The sequence below is a fragment of the Oncorhynchus nerka genome, linkage group LG12, assembly GCF_034236695.1.
Source record: "Oncorhynchus nerka isolate Pitt River linkage group LG12, Oner_Uvic_2.0, whole genome shotgun sequence".
In the NCBI taxonomy this organism is placed as follows: Eukaryota; Metazoa; Chordata; class Actinopteri; order Salmoniformes; family Salmonidae; genus Oncorhynchus; species Oncorhynchus nerka.
In genome coordinates, this window is record NC_088407.1 from 85,470,090 (window position 1) to 85,492,045 (window position 21,956).

General features: G+C 48.4%; 1 protein-coding gene across 1 annotated transcript in view; it reads left to right on the plus strand.

Moving 5' to 3' along the window:
* Positions 1-5,543: 5,543 nt before the first annotated feature.
* Positions 5,544-21,956, plus strand: part of si:ch211-132f19.7 (adenylate cyclase type 8) — a gene marked incomplete at its 5' end in the record, with an annotated part of 29,536 nt that continues 13,123 nt past the window's right edge. The window contains 9 exons of the mRNA XM_065025029.1: positions 5,544-5,839; positions 7,189-7,389; positions 15,683-15,928; positions 18,869-19,097; positions 19,279-19,428; positions 19,699-19,829; positions 20,300-20,411; positions 20,521-20,648; positions 21,251-21,650. Coding sequence (XP_064881101.1) covers positions 5,544-5,839; positions 7,189-7,389; positions 15,683-15,928; positions 18,869-19,097; positions 19,279-19,428; positions 19,699-19,829; positions 20,300-20,411; positions 20,521-20,648; positions 21,251-21,650 — 1,893 coding nt within the window. The remainder of the gene's footprint in view (positions 5,840-7,188; positions 7,390-15,682; positions 15,929-18,868; positions 19,098-19,278; positions 19,429-19,698; positions 19,830-20,299; positions 20,412-20,520; positions 20,649-21,250; positions 21,651-21,956) is intronic.

The window sequence follows — 21,956 nt, forward strand, 5'->3', positions numbered from 1 at the left end:
GGGGGTCAGGGTTAATATGGGCCTGAATGGAAGGGTAGGGTCAGGGTTAATATGGGCCTGAATGGGAGGGTCAGGGTTAATATGGGCCTGAATGAGGGGTCAGGGTTAATATGGGCCTGAATGGGAGGGTCAGGGTTAATATGGGCCTGAATGGGAGGGTAGGGTCAGGGTTAATATGGGCCTGAATGGGAGGGTCAGGGTTAATATGAGCCTGAATGGGAGGGTCAGGGTTAATATGGGCCTTAATGAGGGGTCAGGGTTAATATGGGCCTGAATGAGGGGGTCAGGGCTAATATGGGCCTTAATGAGGGGGTCAGGGTTAATATGGGCCTGAATGGGAGGGTCAGGGTTAATATGGGCCTGAATGAGGGGGTCAGGGTTAATATGGGCCTTAATGAGGGGTCAGGGTTAATATGGGCCTGAATGGGAGGGTCAGGGTTAATATGGGCCTTAATGAGGGGGTCAGGGTTAATATGGGCCTGAATGGGAGGGTCTGGGTTAATATGAGCCTGAATGGGAGGGTCAGGGCTAATATGGGCCTGAATGAGGGGGTCAGGGTTAATATGGGCCTGAATGGAAGGGTCAGGGTTAATATGGACCTGAATGAGGGGGTCAGGGTTAATATGGGCCTGAATGAGGGGGTCAGGGTTAATATGGGCCTGAATGAGGGGTCAGGGCTAATATGGGCCTGAATGGAAGGGTAGGGTCAGGTTTAATATGGGCCTGAATGGGAGGGTAGGGTCAGGGTTAATATGGGAGGGTAGGGTCAGGGTTAATATGGGCCTGAATGAGGGGGTCAGGGTTAATATGGGCCTGAATTACATTTACATTTAAGTCATTTAGCAGACGCTCTTATCCAGAGCGACTTACAAATTGGTGCTTTCACCTTATGACATCCAGTGGAACAGCCACTTTACAATAGTGCATCTAGGTCTTTTAAGGGGGGAGGGGAGAAGGATTACTTTATCCTATCCTAGGTATTCCTTAAAGAGGTGGGGTTTCAGGTGTCTCCGGAAGGTGGTGATTGACTCCGCTGTCCTGGCGTCGTGAGGGAGTTTGTTCCACCATTGGGGGGCCAGAGCAGCGAACAGTTTTGACTGGGCTGAGCGGGAACTGTACTTCCTCAGTGGTAGGGAGGCGAGCAGGCCAGAGGTGGATGAACGCAGTGCCCTTGTTTGGGTGTAGGGCCTGATCAGAGCCTGGAGGTAGTGAGGTGCCGTTCCCCTCACAGCTCCGTGCAGGCAAGCACCATGGTCTTGTAGCGGATGCGAGCTTCAACTGGAAGCCAGTGGAGAGAGCGGAGGAGCGGGGTGACGTGAGAGAACTTGGGAAGGTTGAACACCAGACGGGCTGCGGCGTTCTGGATGAGTTGTAGGGGTTTAATGGCACAGGCAGGGAGCCCAGCCAACAGCGAGTTGCAGTAATCCAGACGGGAGATGACAAGTGCCTGGATTAGGACCTGCGCCGCTTCCTGTGTGAGGCAGAGTCGTACTCTGCGGATGTTGTAGAGCATGAACCTACAGGAACGGGCCACCGCCTTGATGTTATTTGAGAACGACAGGGTGTTGTCCAGGATCACGCCAAGGTTCTTAGCGCTCTGGGACGAGGGGACACAATGGAGTTGTCAACCGTGATGGCGAGATCATGGAACGGGCAGTCCTTCCCCGGGAGAAAGAGCAGCTCCGTCTTGCCGAGGTTCAGCTTGAGGTGATGATCCGTCATCCACACTGATATGTCTGCCAGACATGCAGAGATGCGATTCGCCACCTGGTCGTCAGAAGGGGGAAAGGAGAAAATTAATTGTGTGTCGTCTGCATAGCAATGATAGGAGAGACCATGTGAGGTTATGACAGAGCCAAGTGACTTGGTGTATAGCGAGAATAGGAGAGGGCCTAGAACAGAGCCCTGGGGACACCAGTGGTGAGAGCACGTGGTGAGGAGACGGATTCTCGCCACGCCACCTGGTAGGAGCGACCTGTCAGGTAGGACGCAATCCAGCGTGGGCCGCGCCGGAGATGCCCAACTCGGAGAGGGTGGAGAGGAGGATCTGATGGTTCACAGTATCGAAGGCAGCCGATAGGTCTAGAAGGATGAGAGCAGAGGAGAGAGAGTTAGCTTTAGCAGTGCGGAGCGCCTCCGTGATACAGAGAAGAGCAGTCTCAGTTGAATGACTAGTCTTGAAACCTGACTGATTTGGATCAAGAAGGTCATTCTGAGAGAGATAGCGGGAGAGCTGGCCAAGGACGGCACGTTCAAGAGTTTTGGAGAGAAAAGAAAGAAGGGATACTGGTCTGTAGTTGTTGACATCGGAGGGATCGAGTGTAGGTTTTTTCAGAAGGGGGTGCAACTCTCGCTCTCTTGAAGACGGGAGGGACGTAGCCAGCGGTCAGGGATGAGTTGATGAGCGAGGTGAGGTAAGGGAGAAGGTCACCGGAGATGGTCTGGAGAAGAGAGGAGGATAGGGTCAAGCGGGCAGGTTGTTGGGCGGCCGGCCGTCACAAGACGCGAGATGTCATCTGGAGAGAGAGGGGAGAAAGAGGTCAGAGCACAGGGTAGGGCAGTGTGAGCAGAACCAGCGGTGTCGTTTGACTTAGCAAACGAGGATCGGATGTCGTCGACCTTCTTTTCAAAATGGTTGACGAAGTCATCTGCAGAGAGGGAGGAGGGGGGGGGAGGGAGAGGAGGATTCAAGAGGGAGGAGAAGGTGGCAAAGAGCTTCCTAGGGTTAGAGGCAGATGCTTGGAATTTAGAGTGGTAGAAAGTGGCTTTAGCAGCAGAGAGAGAAGAGGAAAATATAGAGAGGAGGGAGTGAAAGGATGTCAGGTCCGCAGGGAGGCGAGTTTTCCTCCATTTCCGCTCGGCTGCCCGGAGCCCTGTTCTGTGAGCTCGCAATGAGTCGTCGAGCCACGGAGCGGGAGGGGAGGACCGAGCCGGCCTGGAGGATAGGGGAGAGAGGAGGGTTGAGGAGGCAGAATCAGGAGATAGGTTGGAGAAGGTTTGAGCAGAGGGAAGAGATGATAGGATGGAAGAGGAGAGAGTAGCGGGGGAGAGAGAGCGAAGGTTGGGACGGCGCGATACCATCCGAGTAGGGGCAGTGTGGGAAGTGTTGGATGAGAGCGAGAGGGAAAAGGATACAAGGTAGTGGTCGGAGACTTGGAGGGGAGTTGCAATGAGGTTAGTGGAGGAACAGCATCTAGTAAAGATGAGGTTGAGCGTATTGCCTGCCTTGTGAGTAGGGGGGGAAGGTGAGAGGGTGAGGTCAAAAGAGGAGAGGAGTGGAAAGAAGGAGGCAGAGAGGAATGAGTAAAAGGTAGACGTGGGGAGGTTAAAGTCGCCCAGAACTGTGAGAGGTGAGCCGTCCTCAGGAAAGGAGCTTATCAAGGCATCAAGCTCATTGATGAACTCTCCGAGGAACCTGGAGGGCGATAAATGATAAGGATGTTAAGCTTGAAAGGGCTGGTAACTGTGACAGCATGGAATTCAAAGGAGGCGATAGACAGATGGGTAAGGGGAGAAAGAGAGAATGACCACTTGGGAGAGATGAGGATCCCGGTGCCACCACCCCGCTGACCAGAAGCTCTCGGGTGTGCGAGAGCACGTGGGCGGACGAAGAGAGAGCAGTAGGAGTAGCGGTGTTGTCTGTGGTGATCCATGTTTCCGTCAGAGCCAAGAAGTCGAGGGACTGGAGGGAGGCATAGGCTGAGATGAACTCTGCCTTGTTGGCCGCAGATCGGCAGTTCCAGAGGCTACCGGAGACCTGGAACTCCACGTGGGTCGTGCGCGCTGGGACCACCAGATTAGGTGGCTGCGGCCATGCGGTGTGGAGCGTTTGTATGGTCTGTGCAGAGAGGAGAGAACAGGGATAGACAGACACATAGTTGACAGGCTAGAGAAGAGGCTACGCTAATGCAGAGGAGATTGGAATGACAAGTGGACTACACGTCTCGAATGTTCAGAAAGTTAAGCTTACGTAGCAAGAATCTAATTGACTAAAATGATTAAAATGATAGAGTACTGCTGGGGTAGGCTAGCTGCGTTGTTGACACTACCCTAATCAAGTCGTACCGTTGAGTGTGAAGTTTCTACAATGCTGCTTATCGGGAGCTAGCTGGCTAGCTAGCAGTGTTGGTTACGTTACGTTGCGTTAGGAGAACGACAATAGCTGGCTAGCTAACCTAGAAAATCGCTCTAGACTACACAATTATCTTTGAAACAAAGACGGCTATGTAGCTAGCTATGTAGCTAGCTACGATCAAACAAATCACACCGTTGGGACTGTAATGAAATGAAATGAAAAAGTGATACTACCTGTGGAGCGACGCGAATGCGAAAGTTCTATTCAGTAGACGTTGGCTGGCTATTGGCTAGCTAGGAGTGTCTCCTACGTTAAGGACGACAAAATAGCTGGCTAGCTAACCTCGGTGAATTAAGATAATCACTCTAAGACTACACACTCTAAACTACACAATTATCTTGGATACGAAGACAGCAAAGACAACTATGTAGCTATCTAATACTACACTAATCAAGTCGTTCGGTTGAGTGTGATAGTTACTACAGTGCTACGGTAGCCGGTGAACGTATGCTAGCTGGCTAGCTGCTAGGCAGATAGGAGGGCGACGAAATACGATAACGCAATTATCACTCTAAGACTCCACACTCTAAGCTACACAATTATCTTGGATAATTAGACAGCAAAGACAACTATGTAGCTAGCTAACACTACACTAATCAAGTCGTTCAGTTGAGTGTGATAGTTACTACAGTGCTACGGTAGCCGGTGAACGTATGCTAGCTGGCTAGCTGCTAGGCAGATAGGAGGGCGACGAAATACGATAATAACGCAATTATCACTCTAAGACTCCACACTCTAAGCTACACAATTATCTTGGATACGATGACAGCAAAGACAACTATGTAGCTAGCTATGTAGCTAGCTAACACTACACTAATCAAGACGTTCAGTTGAGTGTGATAGTTACTACAGTGCTACGGTAGACGGTGAACGTGTTGGACAGATAGGAGACGACGAAATACGATATGAGGGGTCAGGGCTAATATGGGCCTGAATGGAAGGGTAGGGTCAGGGCTAATATGGGCCTGAATGGAAGGGTAGGGTCAGGGTTAATATGGGCCTGAATGGGAGGGTAGGGTCAGGGTTCATATGGGCCTGAATGGGAGTGTCAGGGTTAACATGGGCCTGAATGAGGGGGTCAGGGTTAATATTGCCCTGAATGAGAGGGTCAGGGTTAATATGGGCCTGAATGAGGGGGTCAGGGTTTATATGGGCCTGAATGAAATTGCACAACGGGCAATGAGTAAGTGAATCGCTGCTGGGGTAAGTTTATCAAAGACGAGCCAAATCACAAAGTGTCTGGACCTTTCTGGAACACTGGATTTCCATAACAAATAGAAATTTACTTCAGAAATAACATAAATTCTCCTTTCATTATTTCTGTACGCTCTTTCTTCGTAGGCCGATGTGTTTCCACTCTCAGTCTCAGACACGTCCTCGGACATTCTGATCCCCTACACCTGGACCAAATCACCTCAGCGTGGCGGTCCATAACGGCGTAGCCATGGCTACCTGCGAGGTGGACAGCGGGTGCGAGCCACGGCGCTCCAGTGACGTCACGCTGCAGCCGCCAGTCCTTTCTGTTCACATCAGTCCCGCCATTTCCCCGAGCCTGCGGAGGAAACGCCTGATGTGGCAGAGCGCCATGCGGCACGTCATCGACCGGCACGACCTCTACCCTCCAACCTCTGACCTTGAGAGAGGTGGAGGGGGAGGAGGGACCCGGCTCGTGCTCACAGACGCTTACATCAACGACATCAACAGGTGGGTAATGGCAGCCGTGTATCGCCCAGTTGGAAGCTGTGCACCTAAACTATAAACCATATAAACTGCATGTGTTTGGCGATGTATACCACTGTGAAAGTATTCAGACCCCTTGACTTTTTCCACATTTTGTTACATTACAGCCTTATTCTAAAATGGATTAAATTAGTCTGGAATCATTGGTGCTGAATAAAGGGACTGAATAGTTATGTAAATAATTATGTAAATGTGATATTATTATTGTTTTTATAAATTTGCCATTTTTGTCCTGGGCTGTTTTTGTGTAGATTGACGAGTGGAATTTTTTTTTTTTTTAGAATAAGGCTGTTTTTTTTAATGAATTTATTTGCAAATTAAATCCATTATTAAAAAAAGGAAAGAATCATCATCACAATAAACCTGCCAAGAGAGAGAGGGCCGCCCACCAAAACTCACGGACCAGGCAAGGAGTGCATTAATCAGAGAGGCAACAAAGAGACCAAAGATAATCCTGACGGAGCTGCAAAGCTCCACAGCGGAGATTGGAGTATCTGTCCATAGGACCACTTTAAGCCGTACACTCATCAGAGCTGGGCTTTACAGAACAGTGCCAAAAGAAAAGACATTAAAGAAAAAAATAAACAAACACATTTGGTGTTTGCCAAAAGGCACCAAGACATATGGAAGAAGGTACTCTGGTCAGATGAGTCTAAAATTGAGCTTGTCTGGTGTAAACCCAACACTATATCGGCAGGGACTGGAAAACTGGTCAGAATTGAAGGAATGATGGATGGCACTAAATACAGGGAAATTCTTGATGGAAACCTGTTTCAGTTTTCCAGAGATTTGAGACTGGGACGGAGGTTCACCTTCCAGCAGGACAATGACCCCAAGCATACTGCAGAAGCAACACTTGAGTGGTTTATGGGGAAACATTTAAATGTCTTGGAATGGCCTAGTCAAAGCCCAGACCTCAATGCAATTGAGAATTTGTGGTATGACTTAAAGATTGCTGTACACCAGTGGAACCCATCCAACTATAAGGAGCTGGAACAGTGGCTAGATGTGCCAAGCTTATAGAGACATACCCCAAGACACTTGCAGCTGCTGCAAAAGGTGGCTCTACAAAGTATTGACCGAGGCCTGTACACATGTTAAGTTTTGCTGAAAATAAACGCATTTGACAGTGAGAGGACATTTCTTGCTGAGTTTATATACAATACTATATATATAGTATATATATATATATAATGTACTGTGTGTCTTTTGTGTTCAATATAATTGGAGGAAGCACGTTCAGGAAATACTTGTATATAATGCTTATTATATACTTATAATATACTTATAATCATATAGTGATGTATCAACAGGCAGATCCGCAACAAGGCGTCTCGGGGTGGAGCAGGTCATAAGCGGCGTTCATCTGCAGCTCGTATCCACCCAGCCAATCAGGACCGAATGTCCACGGTGACCCAGAAGAGCAGCGACTCCCTCAGTGATGCTGACTACTTTGTCTCCTGGGGGTCTACAGTCAGAGGGGTCTTCCTGCCCGCCCTTCATCACACCTTCAAGTAGGACATGTCTCCCTCTCTGTGTGTGTCTCTCTCTCTGTGTCTCTCTCTCTCTCTCTCTCTCTCTCTCTGTGTGTCTCTCTCTCTCTCTCTGTGCGTGTGTGTCTCTCTCTCTCTTCCTCTCTTTGTGTCTCTCTCTCTGTTTCGCTCTCTCTCTCTATGTGTCTCCTTCTCTGTGTCTGTCTCTCTCTCTCTGTGTCTCTCTCGCTCTCTCTTTTTCTCTCTCTCTCTCTCTGTGTGTGTGTCTCTCTTTGTCTTTCTCTCTCTCTCCGTGTCTCCCTCTCTGTGTCTCTCTCTGTTTCTCTCTCTCTCTATCTCTGTGTGTGTCTCTCAATTCAATTCAAGGGCTTTATTGGCATGGGAAACATGTGTTAACATTGCCAAAGCAAGTGAGGTAGTCTCTCTCTCTCTGTTTCTCACTCTCTCTCTCTCTCTCTATCTCTGTGTCTCTCTCTTTCTCTCTCTCTCTGTGTGTGTCTCTCTGTCGCTCTCTCTCTCTCTGTGTGTGTCTGTGTGTGTGTGTGTGTGTGTGTGTGTGTCTCTCTCTCTCTCTGTCTCCCTCTCTGTGTGTCTCCTTCTCTGTCTTTCTCTCTCTCTCCGTGTCTCTCTCTCTCTGTTTCTCTCTCTCTCTCTCTGTCTCCCTCTTTCTGTCTCTCTCACTCTTTTTCTCTCTCTTTCTTTCTGTCTCGCTTACTGTGTTTCTCTCTCTCTTTCTCAACAAGGCAGAGAGAGAACCAGATATGTAGGGACTTTAGTAGTCTAATGATTGGTTAATCTGCCTACTATTTGAAATGAATAATGTTGTATAAGGGCACCAGTAATCATTTTGTATTCAAGGAGTACAATTAACATGAAACTCTAATGAAACTCTAATTAGTAGTTTAGCCTCCATTCATCAAGTCTCATATCAACAATCTTAAAGGATAACGTAAGGTCTTTAATTGTCTTTGAGCATTTGTCAAAGCCAGGACAAACTTATTTATGAAGATAGGATGTTTTATTATGCCAAAAAACACACAAAAATAAATATTATGATTGATCTATTAAGATTATAATTTAGCGATGCTGAATAGTCAAGGATGAAACACAGAGAATGCTGCCATATTTACTGGTCAGTCACTGGATCTCTCTGTCTCTGTGTCTCATATTATATATATATATATACAGTGTTTTAACAATGTACAAATGGTTAAAGGACACAAGATGAAATAAATAAGCATAAATATGGGTTGTATTTACAATGGTGTGTGTTCTTCACTGGTTGCCCTTTTCTCACAAATCTTGCTGCTGTGATGGCACACTGTGGAATTTCACCCAGTAGATATGGGAGTTTTTCAAAATTGGATTTGTTGTCAAATTCTTTGTGGATCTGTGTAATCTGCGGGAAATATGTCTCTCTAATATGGTCATACATTGGGCAGGAGGTTAGGAAGTGCAGCTCAGTTTCCACCTCATTTTGTGGGCAGTGAGCACATAGCCTGTGTCACGCCCTGGTCGAAGTATTTTGTGTTTTTCTTTATGTTTTGGTCAGGCCAGGGTGTGACATGTGTTTTTGTATGTGGTGTGTAGCTTAGTGGGATTGTAGCTTAGTGGGGTGTTCTGGGAGAGTCTATGGCTGTCTGAAGTGGTTCTCAATCAGAGGCAGGTGTTTACCGTTGTCTCTGATTGAGAACCATATTTAGGCAGCCATATTCTTTGGTTGTATTGTGGGTGATTGTCCTGTGTGTCTTGATGTCCTTGTTAGAGGTTTGTAGACACATGTATAGGCTGTTTTCGGTTTTCGTTTCGTTTATTGTTTTGTTGAGTTTGTGTGTTGATTCGTGTTAAGTTGTTTTATTAAACATGGATCGAAATCTACACGCTGCAGTTTGGTCCGACTCTCCTTCACCAGTAGAAAGCCGTTACAGAATCACCCACCACAGGACCAAGCAGCGTGTCAACAGGCAGGAGCCACAGGAGAAGCAGCAAAGGCAGCAACAGCGGCGCAATGAGGATTGGACATGGGACGAGATATTGGATGGCAAGGGTTGCTACACATGGGAGGAGATCCTGGCGGGAAGGGATCGCCTTCCATGGGAACAGGTGGAGGCAGCGAGGAGAGCAGAGGCAGCCGGAGAGAGGAGCCGACGATATGAGGGAACACGGTTGGCAAGGAAGCCTGAGAATCAGCCCCAAAAATGTCTTGGGGGGGGGGCTCACAGGGAGTATGGCTACGCTACGTAGGAGACCTACGCTAACTTCCTGTGGTTACCGGGGGGCTAGAGAGACCGGGCAGGCACCTTGTTATGCAGTGGTGCGCACGGTGTCCCCAGTGCGGGTGCATAGCCCGGTGCGGTATATTCCAGCTCCTCGTATCGGCCGGGCTAGAGTGGGCATCGAGCCAGGTAAGGTTGGGCAGGCTCGGTGCTCAAGAGCTCCAGTGCGCCTGCACGGTCCGGTCTATCCAGTACCACCTCCACACCCCAGCCTTCCGGTAGCAGCTCCCCGCACCAGGCTTCCTGTGCGTGTCCTCGGTTCATTACCACCAGTGCCAGCACCACGCATCAGGCCTACAGTGTGTCCCACCTGTCCAGCGCTGCCGGAGCCTCCCGCCTGTCCGGCGCCGGTGCCGGAGCGTCCCGCCTGTCCGGCGCCGCAGCCGGAGCCTCCCGCCTGTCCGGCGCCGCTGCCGGAGCGTCCCGCCTGTCCGGCGCCGCTGCCGGAGCGTCCCGCCTGTCCGGCGCCGCTGCCAGAGCGTCCCGCCTGTCCAGCGCCGCTGCCGGAGCTTCCCGCTTGTCCGGCGCTGTCAGAGCTACCGCCCTTCATGCCAGAGGCGCCAGAGCCCCTCATTCCAGAGCCACCAGTACTCCTCAGTCCAGCGCGCTGCCAGAGCCTTTTTCTCCAGTCTGCCCAGCGCCGTCTGAGCTACCCGTCTGCCCAGCGCCGCCAGTACCGCCAGTCTGCCCACCGCCACCAGTCTGCCCTGTGCCACCTCCACACTCTAGTCCTCCGGTAGCAGCTCCCCGCACCAGGCTTCCTGTGCGTGTCCTCGATCCAGTACCACCAGTTCCAGCACCACGCACCAGGCCTTCAGTGCGCCTCGCCTGTTCAGCGCAGCTAGCGCTTTTCTCCTCTCCTGCGCTGTTGGAGTCTCCCGCCTGTTTAGCGCAGCCAGAGCCTTTCTCCTCTACAGCGCTGCCGGAGTCTCCCGCCTGTTCAGCGCAGCCAGAGCTGTCGGTCTACATGGAGCAGCCAGAGCTGCCAGTCGGCAAGGAGCAGCCAGAGCTGTCAGTCAACATGAAGCAGCCAGAGCTGTCAGTCTGCAAGGAGCTGTCAGTCTGCAAGGAGCTGTCAGTCTGCAAGGAGCTGCCAGTCTGCATGGAGCAGCCAGTCTGCAAGGAGCAGCCAGAGCTGTCAGTCAACATGAAGCAGCCAGAGCTGTCAGTCTGCAAGGAGCTGTCAGTCTGCAAGGAGCTGTCAGTCTGCAAGGAGCTGCCAGTCTGCAAGGACCTGCCAGTCTGCAAGGAGCTGTCAGTCTGCAAGGAGCTGTCAGTCTGCAAGGAGCCGCCAGTCTGCCCAGCGCCGCCAGTCTGCCCAGCGCCGCCAGTCTGCCCAGCGCCGCCAGTGCTCCCAGTCTGCCCAGCGCCGCCAGTCTGCCCAGCATCGCCAGTCTGCCCAGCGCCGCCAGTCTGCCCAGCACCGCCAGTCTGCCCAGCACCGCCAGTCTGCCCAGCGCCGCCAATCTTCCCAGCACCGCCAGTCTGCCCAGCGCCGCCAATCTTCCCAGCGCCGCCAGTCTGCCCAGCGCCGCCAGTCTGCCCAGCGCCGCCAGTCTGCCCAGCGCCGCCAGTCTGTCAGGATCAGTTAGATCCATCAGTCAGCCAGGATCCGCCAGAAGTGCCAGTCGGCCAGGATCTGCCAGTAGTGCCAGTCAGCCAGGATCTGCCAGTCGGCCAGGATCTGCCAGTCGGCCAGGATCCGCCAGTGTGCCAGGATCCGCCAGTCAGCAAGGATCCGCCAGTCTGCCAGGATCCGCCAGAAGTGCCAGTCAGCCAGGATCCGCCAGTCAGCCAGGATCTGCCAGATCCGCCAGTCAGCCAGGATCCGCCTGTCAGCCAGGATCTGCCAGACCGGCTAGTCAGCCAGGATCTGCCAGTCAGCCAGGATCTGCCAGATCCGCTAGTCAGCCAGGATCCGCCAGTCAGCCAGGATCCGCCAGTCAGCCAGGATCTGCCAGATCCGCTTGTCAGCCAGGATACGTCTGTCAGCCAGGATCCGCCAGTCAGCCAGTCAGCCAGGATCTGCCAGTCAGCCAGGATCTGCCAGTCAGCCAGGATCTGCCAGATCCGCCAGTCAGCCAGGATCCGCCAGTCAGCCAGGATCTGCCAGAACCGCTAGTCAGCCAGGATCCGCCAGTCAGCCAGGATCTGCCAGTCAGCCAGGATCTGCCGGAACCACCAGCCAGCCAGGATCTGGTAGATCCATCAACCTGCCTGAGCTTCCTCTCACTCCTGAGCTTCCTCTCACTCCTGAGAGTCCTCTCACTCCTGAGCTTTCTCTCACTCTCGAGCTTTCTCTCACTCTCGAGCTTTCTCTCACTCCCGAGCTTCCCCTCAGTCCCGAGCTGCCTCCGTCCCGAGCTGTCCTTCAGTCCCGATCTGCTCCTCAGTCCAGTGGGGTTCTGGGTGAGGACTACTAGGCCATGGTCGGCGGCGAGGGTGGACTATCCAGGGACGCGAGGAAGAGGGACTAAGACAGTGTTTGAGTGGGGTCCGCGTCCCGCACTGGAGCCGCCACCATGGACAGACGCCCACCCAGACCCTCCCTGTTGTTTTGAGGTGCGTTCGGGAGTCCGCACCTTGGGGGGGGGGGGGTTCTGTCACGCCCTGGTCGAAGTATTTTGTGTTTTTCTTTATGTTTTGGTCAGGCCAGGGTGTGACATGGGTTTTTGTATGTGGTGTGTAGCTTAGTGGGATTGTAGCTTAGTGGGGTGTTCTGGGAGAGTCTATGGCTGTCTGAAGTGGTTATCAATCAGAGGCAGGTGTTTACCGTTGTCTCTGATTGGGAACCATATTTAGGCAGCCATATTCTTTGGTTGTATTGTGGGTGATTGTCCTGTGTGTCTTGATGTCCTTGTTAGAGGTTTGTAGACACATGTATAGGCTGTTTTTGTTTCGTTTATTGTTTTGTTGAGTTTGTGTGTTGATTCGTGTTAAGTTGTTTTATTAAACATGGATCGAAATCTACACGCTGCAGTTTGGTCCGACTCTCCTTCACCAGTAGAAAGCCGTTACAGCCTGTCTTCTCTTGAGAGCTATGTCTGCCTACGGCGGCCTTTCTCAATAGCAAGGCTATGCTCACTGAGTCTGTACATAGTCAAAGCTTTCCTTAATTTTGGGTCAGTCACAGTGGTCAGGTATTCTGCCGCTGTGTACTCTCTGTGTAGGGCCAAATAGCATTCTAGTTTGCTCTGTTTTTTTGTTAATTCTTTCCAATGTGTCAAGTAATTATCTTTTTTGTTTTCTCATGATTTGGTTGGATCTAATTGTGTTGCTGTCCTGGGGCTCTGTGGGGTGTGTTTGTGAACAGAGCCCCAGGACCAGCTTGCTTAGGGGACTCTTCTCCAGGTTCATCTCTCTGTAGGTGATGGCTTTGTTGTGGAAGGTTTGGGAATCACTTCCTTTTAGGTGGTTATAGAATTTAACGGCTCTTTTCTGGATTTTGATAATTCGTGGGTGTCGGCCTAATTCTGCTCTGCATGCATTATTTGGTGTTGTACGTTGTACACGGAGGATATTTTTGCAGAATTCTGTGTGCAGAGTCTCAATTTGGTGTTTGTCCCATTTTGTGAAGTCTTGGTTGGTGAGCGGACCCCAGACCTCACAACCATAAAGGGCAATGGGCTCTATGACTGATTCAAGTATTTTTAGCCAAATCCTAATTGGTATGTTGAAATTTATATTCCTTTTGATGGCATAGAATGCCCTTCTTGCCTTGTCTCTCAGATCGTTCACAGCTTTGTGGAAGTTACCTGTGGCGCTGATGTTTAGGCCATGGTATGTATAGTTTTTTGTGTGCTCTAGGGCAACAGTGTCTAGATGGAATTTGTATTTGTGGTCCTGGTGACTGGCCCTTTTTTGGAACACCATTATTTTGGTCTTACTGAGATTTACTGTCAGGGCCCAGGTCTGACAGAATCTGTGCATAAGATCTAGGTGCTGCTGTAGGCCCTCCTTAGTTGGTGACAGAAGCACCAGATCATCAGCAAACAGCAGACATTTGACTTCGGATTCTAGTAGGGTGAGGCCGGGTGCTGCAGACTTTTCTAGTGCCCGCGCCAATTCGTTGATATATATGTTGAAGAGGGTGGGGCTTAAGCTGCATACTTGTCTCACCCCACGACCCTGTGTGAAGAAATGTGTGTGTTTTTTGCCAATTTTAACCGCACACTTGTTGTTTGTGTACATGGATTTTATAATATCGTATGTTTTACCCCCAACACCACTTTCCATCAGTTTGTATAGCAGACCCTCATGCCAAATTGAGTCGAAGGCTTTTTTGAAATCAACAAAGCATGAGAAGACCTTGCCTTTGTTTTGGTTTGTTTGGTTGTCAATTACGGTGTGCAGGGTGAATACATGGTTGTTGTACGGTAATTTGGTAAAAATCCAATTTGACATTTGCTCAGTACATTGTTTTCATTGAGGAAATGTACGAGTCTGCTGTTAATGATAATGCAGACGATTTTCCCAAGGTTACTGTTGACGCATATTCCACGGTAGTTATTGGGGTCAAATTTGTCTCCACTTTTGTGGATTGGGGTGATCAGTCCTTGGGGTGATCAGTCCTTCCAAATATTGGGGAAGATGCCAGAGCTAAGGATGACGTTAAAGAGTTTTTTTCTCTCTCTCTCTCACTGTCTCTGTGTCTCTCTCTCTCTCTCTCTATATATATAAATGTTTCTCTCTCTCTCTCTCTCTCTCTCCCCCCTCAACCTGTGTTGTTACCGTCTATTGGTGCAGTCAGCTTTGTGTTGCAGCACGCGGTATAAAGTTGTCCAAGACCCCAGTCTTGTGGGCCATTGATTCTTCAGCAGTGGCTGGCCCATTATTTCTTAATTCCTTGTCAGTGTTCCATCTCCATGAAGAAGATGTATCTCTCTGAGTTCAGAGGCCATTTACTAAAGTTCGGTTTCAGTCCAAGATTGACAACTCTTAGTCATGCCTACTCTCCTCTCTGCCTCCTGCTAGACAAGTCTCTTTCTCCTCCCAAGTAGATTACATTTTCCATTCGTCTGTGTAGTTGGGGACCCAACTTAGACCGGTTTTCCCCTGTCTGTCTCTCGGCTGAGTTTTCAATTACGTTTCCAAGGAGATGGGATCATTCGTCCAACGGGCATGACCTCGTCTAGTGGAATTTTAACTCCTTTGATTCTCCTCCATCTAATTCCTGATGAGAAAGTCATCTAACTTATAGGGAGACTCACAGAAGACGGGCTGGACAATGTGACATTGGGAACGTCATGTTGATTTAATAATGAGATAAACTTGAGATTTCCTCAGTGTTCAAAGATTTTTTTTTTCCTGTAAAGAGAATAATATTACATTTAATAAGAAACATCGCTGTTGTTCTGGCACTGTTGGCTCCCTTTTATCTCTTTGTTCACGCAGAGATGTTTTTGACTCTGCATTTTGTCTCATTCTCTTCCCAGGGGGCACTCAGGGTCTTTAAAGAAAGGGGGTGAACAGATGAGCTTTGGTCTCTGGTGGCCTTTATGGCCCCTTCATATAATGAAGCACATTCCAGTGGCTCTTGTAACACACTCAAGGGCGGGACGGGTGACCCTGGTTCCTGTTTTAACGTGTAAATCACCCCCTCCTCATGGGCCCTTGTCACAACAAATAGAAAAAATAAAACAAGGAATAGATACACAATGAGATGGCTATATACGCAGTGTACCAGTACCGATTCTATGTGCAGGAGTGTGAGGTAGGTATGTACAGTACATTCGGAAAGTATTCAGACCACATTACTTTTAACACATATTGTTACGTTATAGCCTTACTCACACAGCCTTCCGGAACAGCTGTTGCTCTCATGCATGGTTCAGTGTTGCTAGCCTCTAATCGAGCATAGAAGGTATTTAGCTCGTCTGGTAGGCTGGCGTCACTGGACAGCTCAGGGTTGGGTTTCCCTTTGTAGTCTGTGATAGTTTACAAGCCTGCCAAATCTGACTGGCGTCAGAGCCGGTGGATTCGATTGTTTGATGATTTGTTTGATGTGTGTGTGTGTGTGTGTGTGTGTGTGTGTGTAGGTCTCCCGACCTGGAGAAGTTGTACCAGCAGCATGCATCAAGCCAGAGGATAACCTCTCTGGTTTTCACTAATGTTATCGACATCATCACCAAACTACACATCCTGGGTCTGACCCTATGGGCGGGGCCTCAGAGCCTGGACACAGCCAATGGTTGGCTGGTCGGCCTGTTCATTGCTCTGGGGGCTGGACTCTGCGTGCTGGTGCTCTGTTCTAAGGGAATGATGTCATCGCCAGAGTGGTTAAGGTAAGACAGGTCTTTAGGATGGTCATCTACTCGAGCATCGGGACCCCGATTTTATATTGTTCCAATTCCAGACATTCAGTTACATAGCATTGTTTAAATATTCCATGTTATGTTAATGAGGAGCCAACATGGCTGCCATAGAATGTTGTAGTGTCATGTTAATGAGGAGCCAACATGGCTGCCGTAGAATGTTATAGTGTCATGTTAATGAGGAGCCAACATGGCTGCCGTAGAATGTTGTAGTGTCATGTTAATGAGGAGCCAACATGGCTGCCGTAGAATGTTGTAGTGTCATGTTAATGAGGAGCCAACATGGCTGCCGTAGAATGTTGTAGTGTCATGCTAATGAGGAGCCAACATGGCTGCCATAGAATGTTGTAGTGTCATATAAATGCATCATTTATAGCTCAATGTCCCTACTCTCTAAATATATGAGTCTGTTGGGATCTCTTTTGAATGTTGGGAAAGTTAGATTTTGCAACCATGCTTTGTGTTCATGTATGTATGTATGTATGTATGTATGTATGTATGTATGTATGTATGTATGTATGTATGTATGTATGTATGTATGTATGTATGTATGTACAGTGGGGCAAAAAAGCATTTTATCCTATTTTGTTGCCTTATAACCTGGAATTAAAATAGATTTTTTGGGGGGGGTTTGTATCATTTGATTTACACAACATGCCTACCACTGTGAAGATGCAAAATATGTTTTATTGTGAAACAAACAAGAAATAAGACAACTCCCCCAAAGTCAATACTTTGTAGAGACACCTTTTGCGGAAATTACAGCTGCAAGTCTCTTGGGGTATGTCTCTATAATCTTGGCACATCTAGCCACTGAGATTTCTGCCCATCTTCAAGGCAAAACTGCTCCAGCTCCTTCAATTTTGATGGGTTCCGCTGGTGTACAGCAATCTTTAAGTCATACCACAGATTCTCAATTGGATTGAGGTCTTGGCTTTGACTAGGCCATTCCAAGACATTTAAATGTTTCCCCTTAAACCACTCAAGTGTTGCTTTAGCAGTATGCTTGGGGTCATTATCCTGCTGAAAGGTGAACCTCCGTCCCAGTCTCAAATCTCTGGAAGAATGAAACTGGTTTCCTTCAAGAATTTCCCTGTATTTAGCGCCATCCATCATTCCTTCAATTCTGACCAGTTTCCAGTCCCTGCCAAAGAAAAACATCCTCCACAGCATGATGCTGCCACCACCATGCTTCACTGTGGGGATGGTATTTTCGGGGTGATGTGAGGTGTTGGGTTTGCGCCAGACATAGCGTTTTCCTTGATGGCCAAAAATAACATGTTTAATATCATCTGACCAGAGTACCTTCTTCCATATGTTTGGGGAGTCTCCCACGTGCCTTTGGCGAACACTTTAAGTAATGGCTTTTTTTCAGGCCACTCTTTCGTAAAGCCCAGCTCTGTGGATTGTACGGCTTAAACTGAGTTTTGGTGGGCAGTCCTCTCTTGGCAGGTTTGTTGTGGTGCTATATTCTTTAAATTACGGCTTAAACTGAGTTTTGGTGGGCAGTCCTCTCTTGGCAGGTTTGTTGTTATTCTTTAAATTTCTTAATAATGGATTGAATGGATTGAAGTTTCAGATATTTTTTTTATAGCCTGATCTGTACTGCTCCACAACTTTGTCCCTGACATGTTTGGAGAGCTCCTTGGTCCTCATAGTGCCGCTTGCTTGGTGGTGCCCCTTGTTTAGTGGTGTTGCAGACTCTGGGGCCTTTCAGAACAGGTATATATATACTGAGATCATGTGACAGATTGTGTGACGCTTAAGATTGTACACAGGTGGACTTTATTTAACCAATTATGTGGCATCTGAAGGTAATTGGTTGCACCAGATCTTATTTAGGGGCTTCATATCAAAGGGGGTGAATACATATGCACGACACCACTCTTCTGTTTTACTTATTTATTTTAATTTCACTTCACCAATTTGTACTAATTTGTGTTTGTCCATTACATGAAATCCAAATAAAAATAAATTTAAATTACAGGTTGTAATGCAACAAAATATAAAAAATGCCAAGGAGGGTGAATACTTTTGCAAGGCGCTGTACTGTTAAACACATACAGTACATACAGTTGAAGTTGGAAGACACCTGTGACACTACATAAACGAGTCATCCCGCAGTGTTTGTGATTATACCCTGATGAAGACATCTTGGAGCATCTAGACATCTGGAAATGCAAATGCGCTACGCTAAATGCTAATAGTACTAGTTAAAACTCAAACGTTCATTAAAATACACATGCAGGGTAGTGAATTAAAGCTACACTCGTTGTGAATCCAGGCAACAAGTCAGATTTTTTAAATGCTTTTCGGCGAAAGCATGATAAGCTATTATCTGATAGCATGTAACACCCCAAAAGACCCGCAGGGGACGTAAACAAAACGTAAACAAAATAATTAGCATAGTCAGCGCTACACAAAACGCACAAATAAAATATAAAACATTCATTACCTTTGACCATCTTCTTTGTTGGCACTCCTAGATGTCCCATAAACATCACTATTGGGTCTTTTTTTCCGATTAAATCGGTCCATATATAGCCTAGATATGAGTTTGAAGGTAGGCCTTGAAATACATCCACAGGTACACCTCAAATGATGTCAATTAGCCTATCAGAAGCTTCTAAAGCATGACATCATTTTCTGGAATTTTCCAAGCTGTTTAAAGGCACAGTCAACTTAGTGTATATAAACTTCTAACCCACTGGAATTGTGATACAGTGAATTATAAGTGAAATAATCTGTCTGTAAACAATTGTTGGAAAAATTACTTGTGTCATGCACAAAGTAGATGTCCTAACCGACTTGCCAAAACTGTAGTTTGTGTTGAGTTGTTGAAAAAACAAGTTTTAATGACTCCAACCTAAGGGTATGTTAACTTCTGACTTCAACCGTATATGGTCCTAGGTACATGGCTCTAGCCAGCTGGTTGTCCCAGACAGTGCAGGTGTTGGGTGGTGTTGTGGGGGGTTTGGAGAAGGACCAGGCCTGGTACGTCCTCTTCACGCTGTTCTCCACCTACACCCTCCTGCCCCTCCCCTTGCTCTGGTCCCTCTCCACCGGCCTGCTCACCGCCACGCTGCACCTCCTGGTGGAAACTGTTCACCACTACGACGACACCGCGCTCTACAGAAAGGTCAGAGGTCAACTTAGACTCCCTTCCGGACTCTCTTTCATGCTTCTCCTCCTCCTCGTCTTCCTCCTCATTTCCCTCTTACTCCTCCTCCTTTGTGTGTGTGTGCGTGTGTGTTTTGGTCTCAGGTGTGTTTAGTGTGTACTAACCGTGTGTGTGTGTGTGTGTGTGTGTGTGTGTGTAGGTTCTGGCGAAGGGCTTGTTGTACCTGGGTATGAACACAGCAGGGTTGTTCATCCACTACCTGTCAGACCACACACAGAGACAGGCCTTCCTGGAGACACGACGCTGCATTGAGGGACAAGTACGCCTGGAGAGGGAGAACCAGAGACAGGTAGAGACAGGTAGAGACAGGTAGAGACAGGTAGAGACAGGTGGAGACAGGTGGAGACAGGTGGAGACAGGTAGAGACAGGTGGAGACAGGTGGAGACAGGTAGAGACAGGTGGAGACAGGTAGAGACAGGTGGAGACCGTGTGACTGACAGACAGACAAACAAAATCACAGGGTGATTGACTGATTGTTGGGAAAGGGCCCGTTAGTTAGCATTTCACTGTTAGTTTCTACACCTGTTGAGAGAGTCAAACGGTACCTGTCCTCCTCAGGAGCGCTTGGTGAACTCCATCATTCCGCGGTTCGTTGCCTTGGAGATGATCGCTGACATGTCCAACATGGATGATGACCTGATGTCACAGCAGTTCCACAAGATTTATATTCACCAGTACAAAAACGTCAGGTAAACACACACACACACACACATCTACAGTACACACACACACACACATCTACAGTACACACACACACACACACACACACATCTACAGTACACACACACACACACACACACACACACACATCTACAGTACACACACACACACACACACACACATCTACAGTACACACACACACACACACACATCTACAGTACACACACACACATCTAAAGTACACACACACATCTACAGAACACACACACAAGCACGCACACACACATCTACAGTACACACACACAGGCACGCACACACACATCTACAGTACACACACACACACACACACACACACACAGGCTTGATCCAGGGCCAGGAAGCTGGTTTTCAAGTCCTGGACTGAAAAGCATTGTCTCCGTTGAAATCTGTTGTCATTCCAGTACTAGACCTAGTCTGTGTTGTGTCTGCCCTGTGTAATATATTTCCTCTTTCTTTGCAGTATTCTGTTTGCTGATATAAAAGGCTTCACGTCTTTGTCCATGGTCCTGTCGGCTCAGGAATTGGTCCGGACGCTCAATGAGCTGTTTGGACGCTTCGACCGCCTGGCTGAGGTGAGACCGTACGGTCCTGTTATCCTGAGCTCAGTAAGAAATTCATGAAATTCAATCAGAGTATGTTTCATTTTTGTGTGTGTGTGTGTGTGTGTGTGTGTGTGTGTAGGAGCACCACTGCATGCGTATCAAGATCCTTGGGGACTGTTACTACTGTGTGTCAGGAGTGCCAGAGCCAGAGACAGCTCACGCTCGCTGCTGTGTGGAGATGGGCCTCTCCATGATCAGCACCATAAAGTACTACACACAACCACACACACAACCAACTATGTATACACACAAACACACACACACACAACCAACTATGTACACACACAAACACACACAACCACACACAACCACACACACACAACCAACTATGTATACACACAAACACACACAACCACACACACACAACCAACACACAACCAACTATGTATACACACAAACACACACAACCACACACACACAACCAACTATGTACTGTATACACACACGCACACACACACACAACCACAATCGCACACACAACCACAACCACGCACACACACAAACACACACAACCACACACACACACAACCAACTATGTATACACACAAACACACACAACCACACACACACAACCAACTATGTATTGTATACACACACACACACACACCCACAAACACACTCACAAACACACACAACCACACACACAAAACCACAATCGCACACACAACCACACACATACACACACACTAGTCGTGATCAAAACCTTTCACCCCAACATTAATCTGTAAATCATTAATATTGTTATAATATTGTATGTTCCTAGTAGATTGGGTTTTCTCGACAGTCTGCCTCTCTTTGCTGACCTGTAGGTACGTGCGAAGGGAGCTGAAACATGAGGTGGACATGCGTATCGGTGTCCACTCTGGCTCAGTGCTGTGTGGGGTGCTGGGGCTGCAGAAGTGGCAATTTGACGTGTGGTCCTGGGATGTGGACATCGCTAACATGCTGGAGGTAGGAGGGGTGCCGGGCCGTATCCACATCTCCCGGGCAACGCTGGACTGTCTGGGCGGGGTCTACGAGACGGAAGAGGGGCGTGGCCACGAGAGGAACGAGTTTCTACGGAAACACAAAATCGACACGTTCCTGATTCGCCACACGCCCATGGAGGAGGCTCCTGCCAAGAAGGCTTGTCGGCCCAGTCGAGATGACACCCTTAATGCTGGCTGGAGTACTGAGCTGCCGTTTGGAAACATAATCGGAATGAACTGTGTAGGTGACCTCTAACCCCTGCCTCCTAACCTTTACCCTCTACCTCAGAGTGGAAGAGTGCGACCCAAAATCTGTCAGTGCGAAAATTAAGAGCTAAGAAGTTTGAATTGGGGATTGTTGGTATGGAGAACAATGAAAGAGTGTCGAATTTGGTCAACATATACTTGAATTGCTAATTATGTGAGGTTTATTTGATCAAATAGAAGTTTTATAATTCTTAGGTTATGACGACTGTACGTGGAAATTGTGGCATCCTGGCAACTTTGAGAAAGGCGATTTTGTTCCTGGTAGCTCATTGGCTAGAAT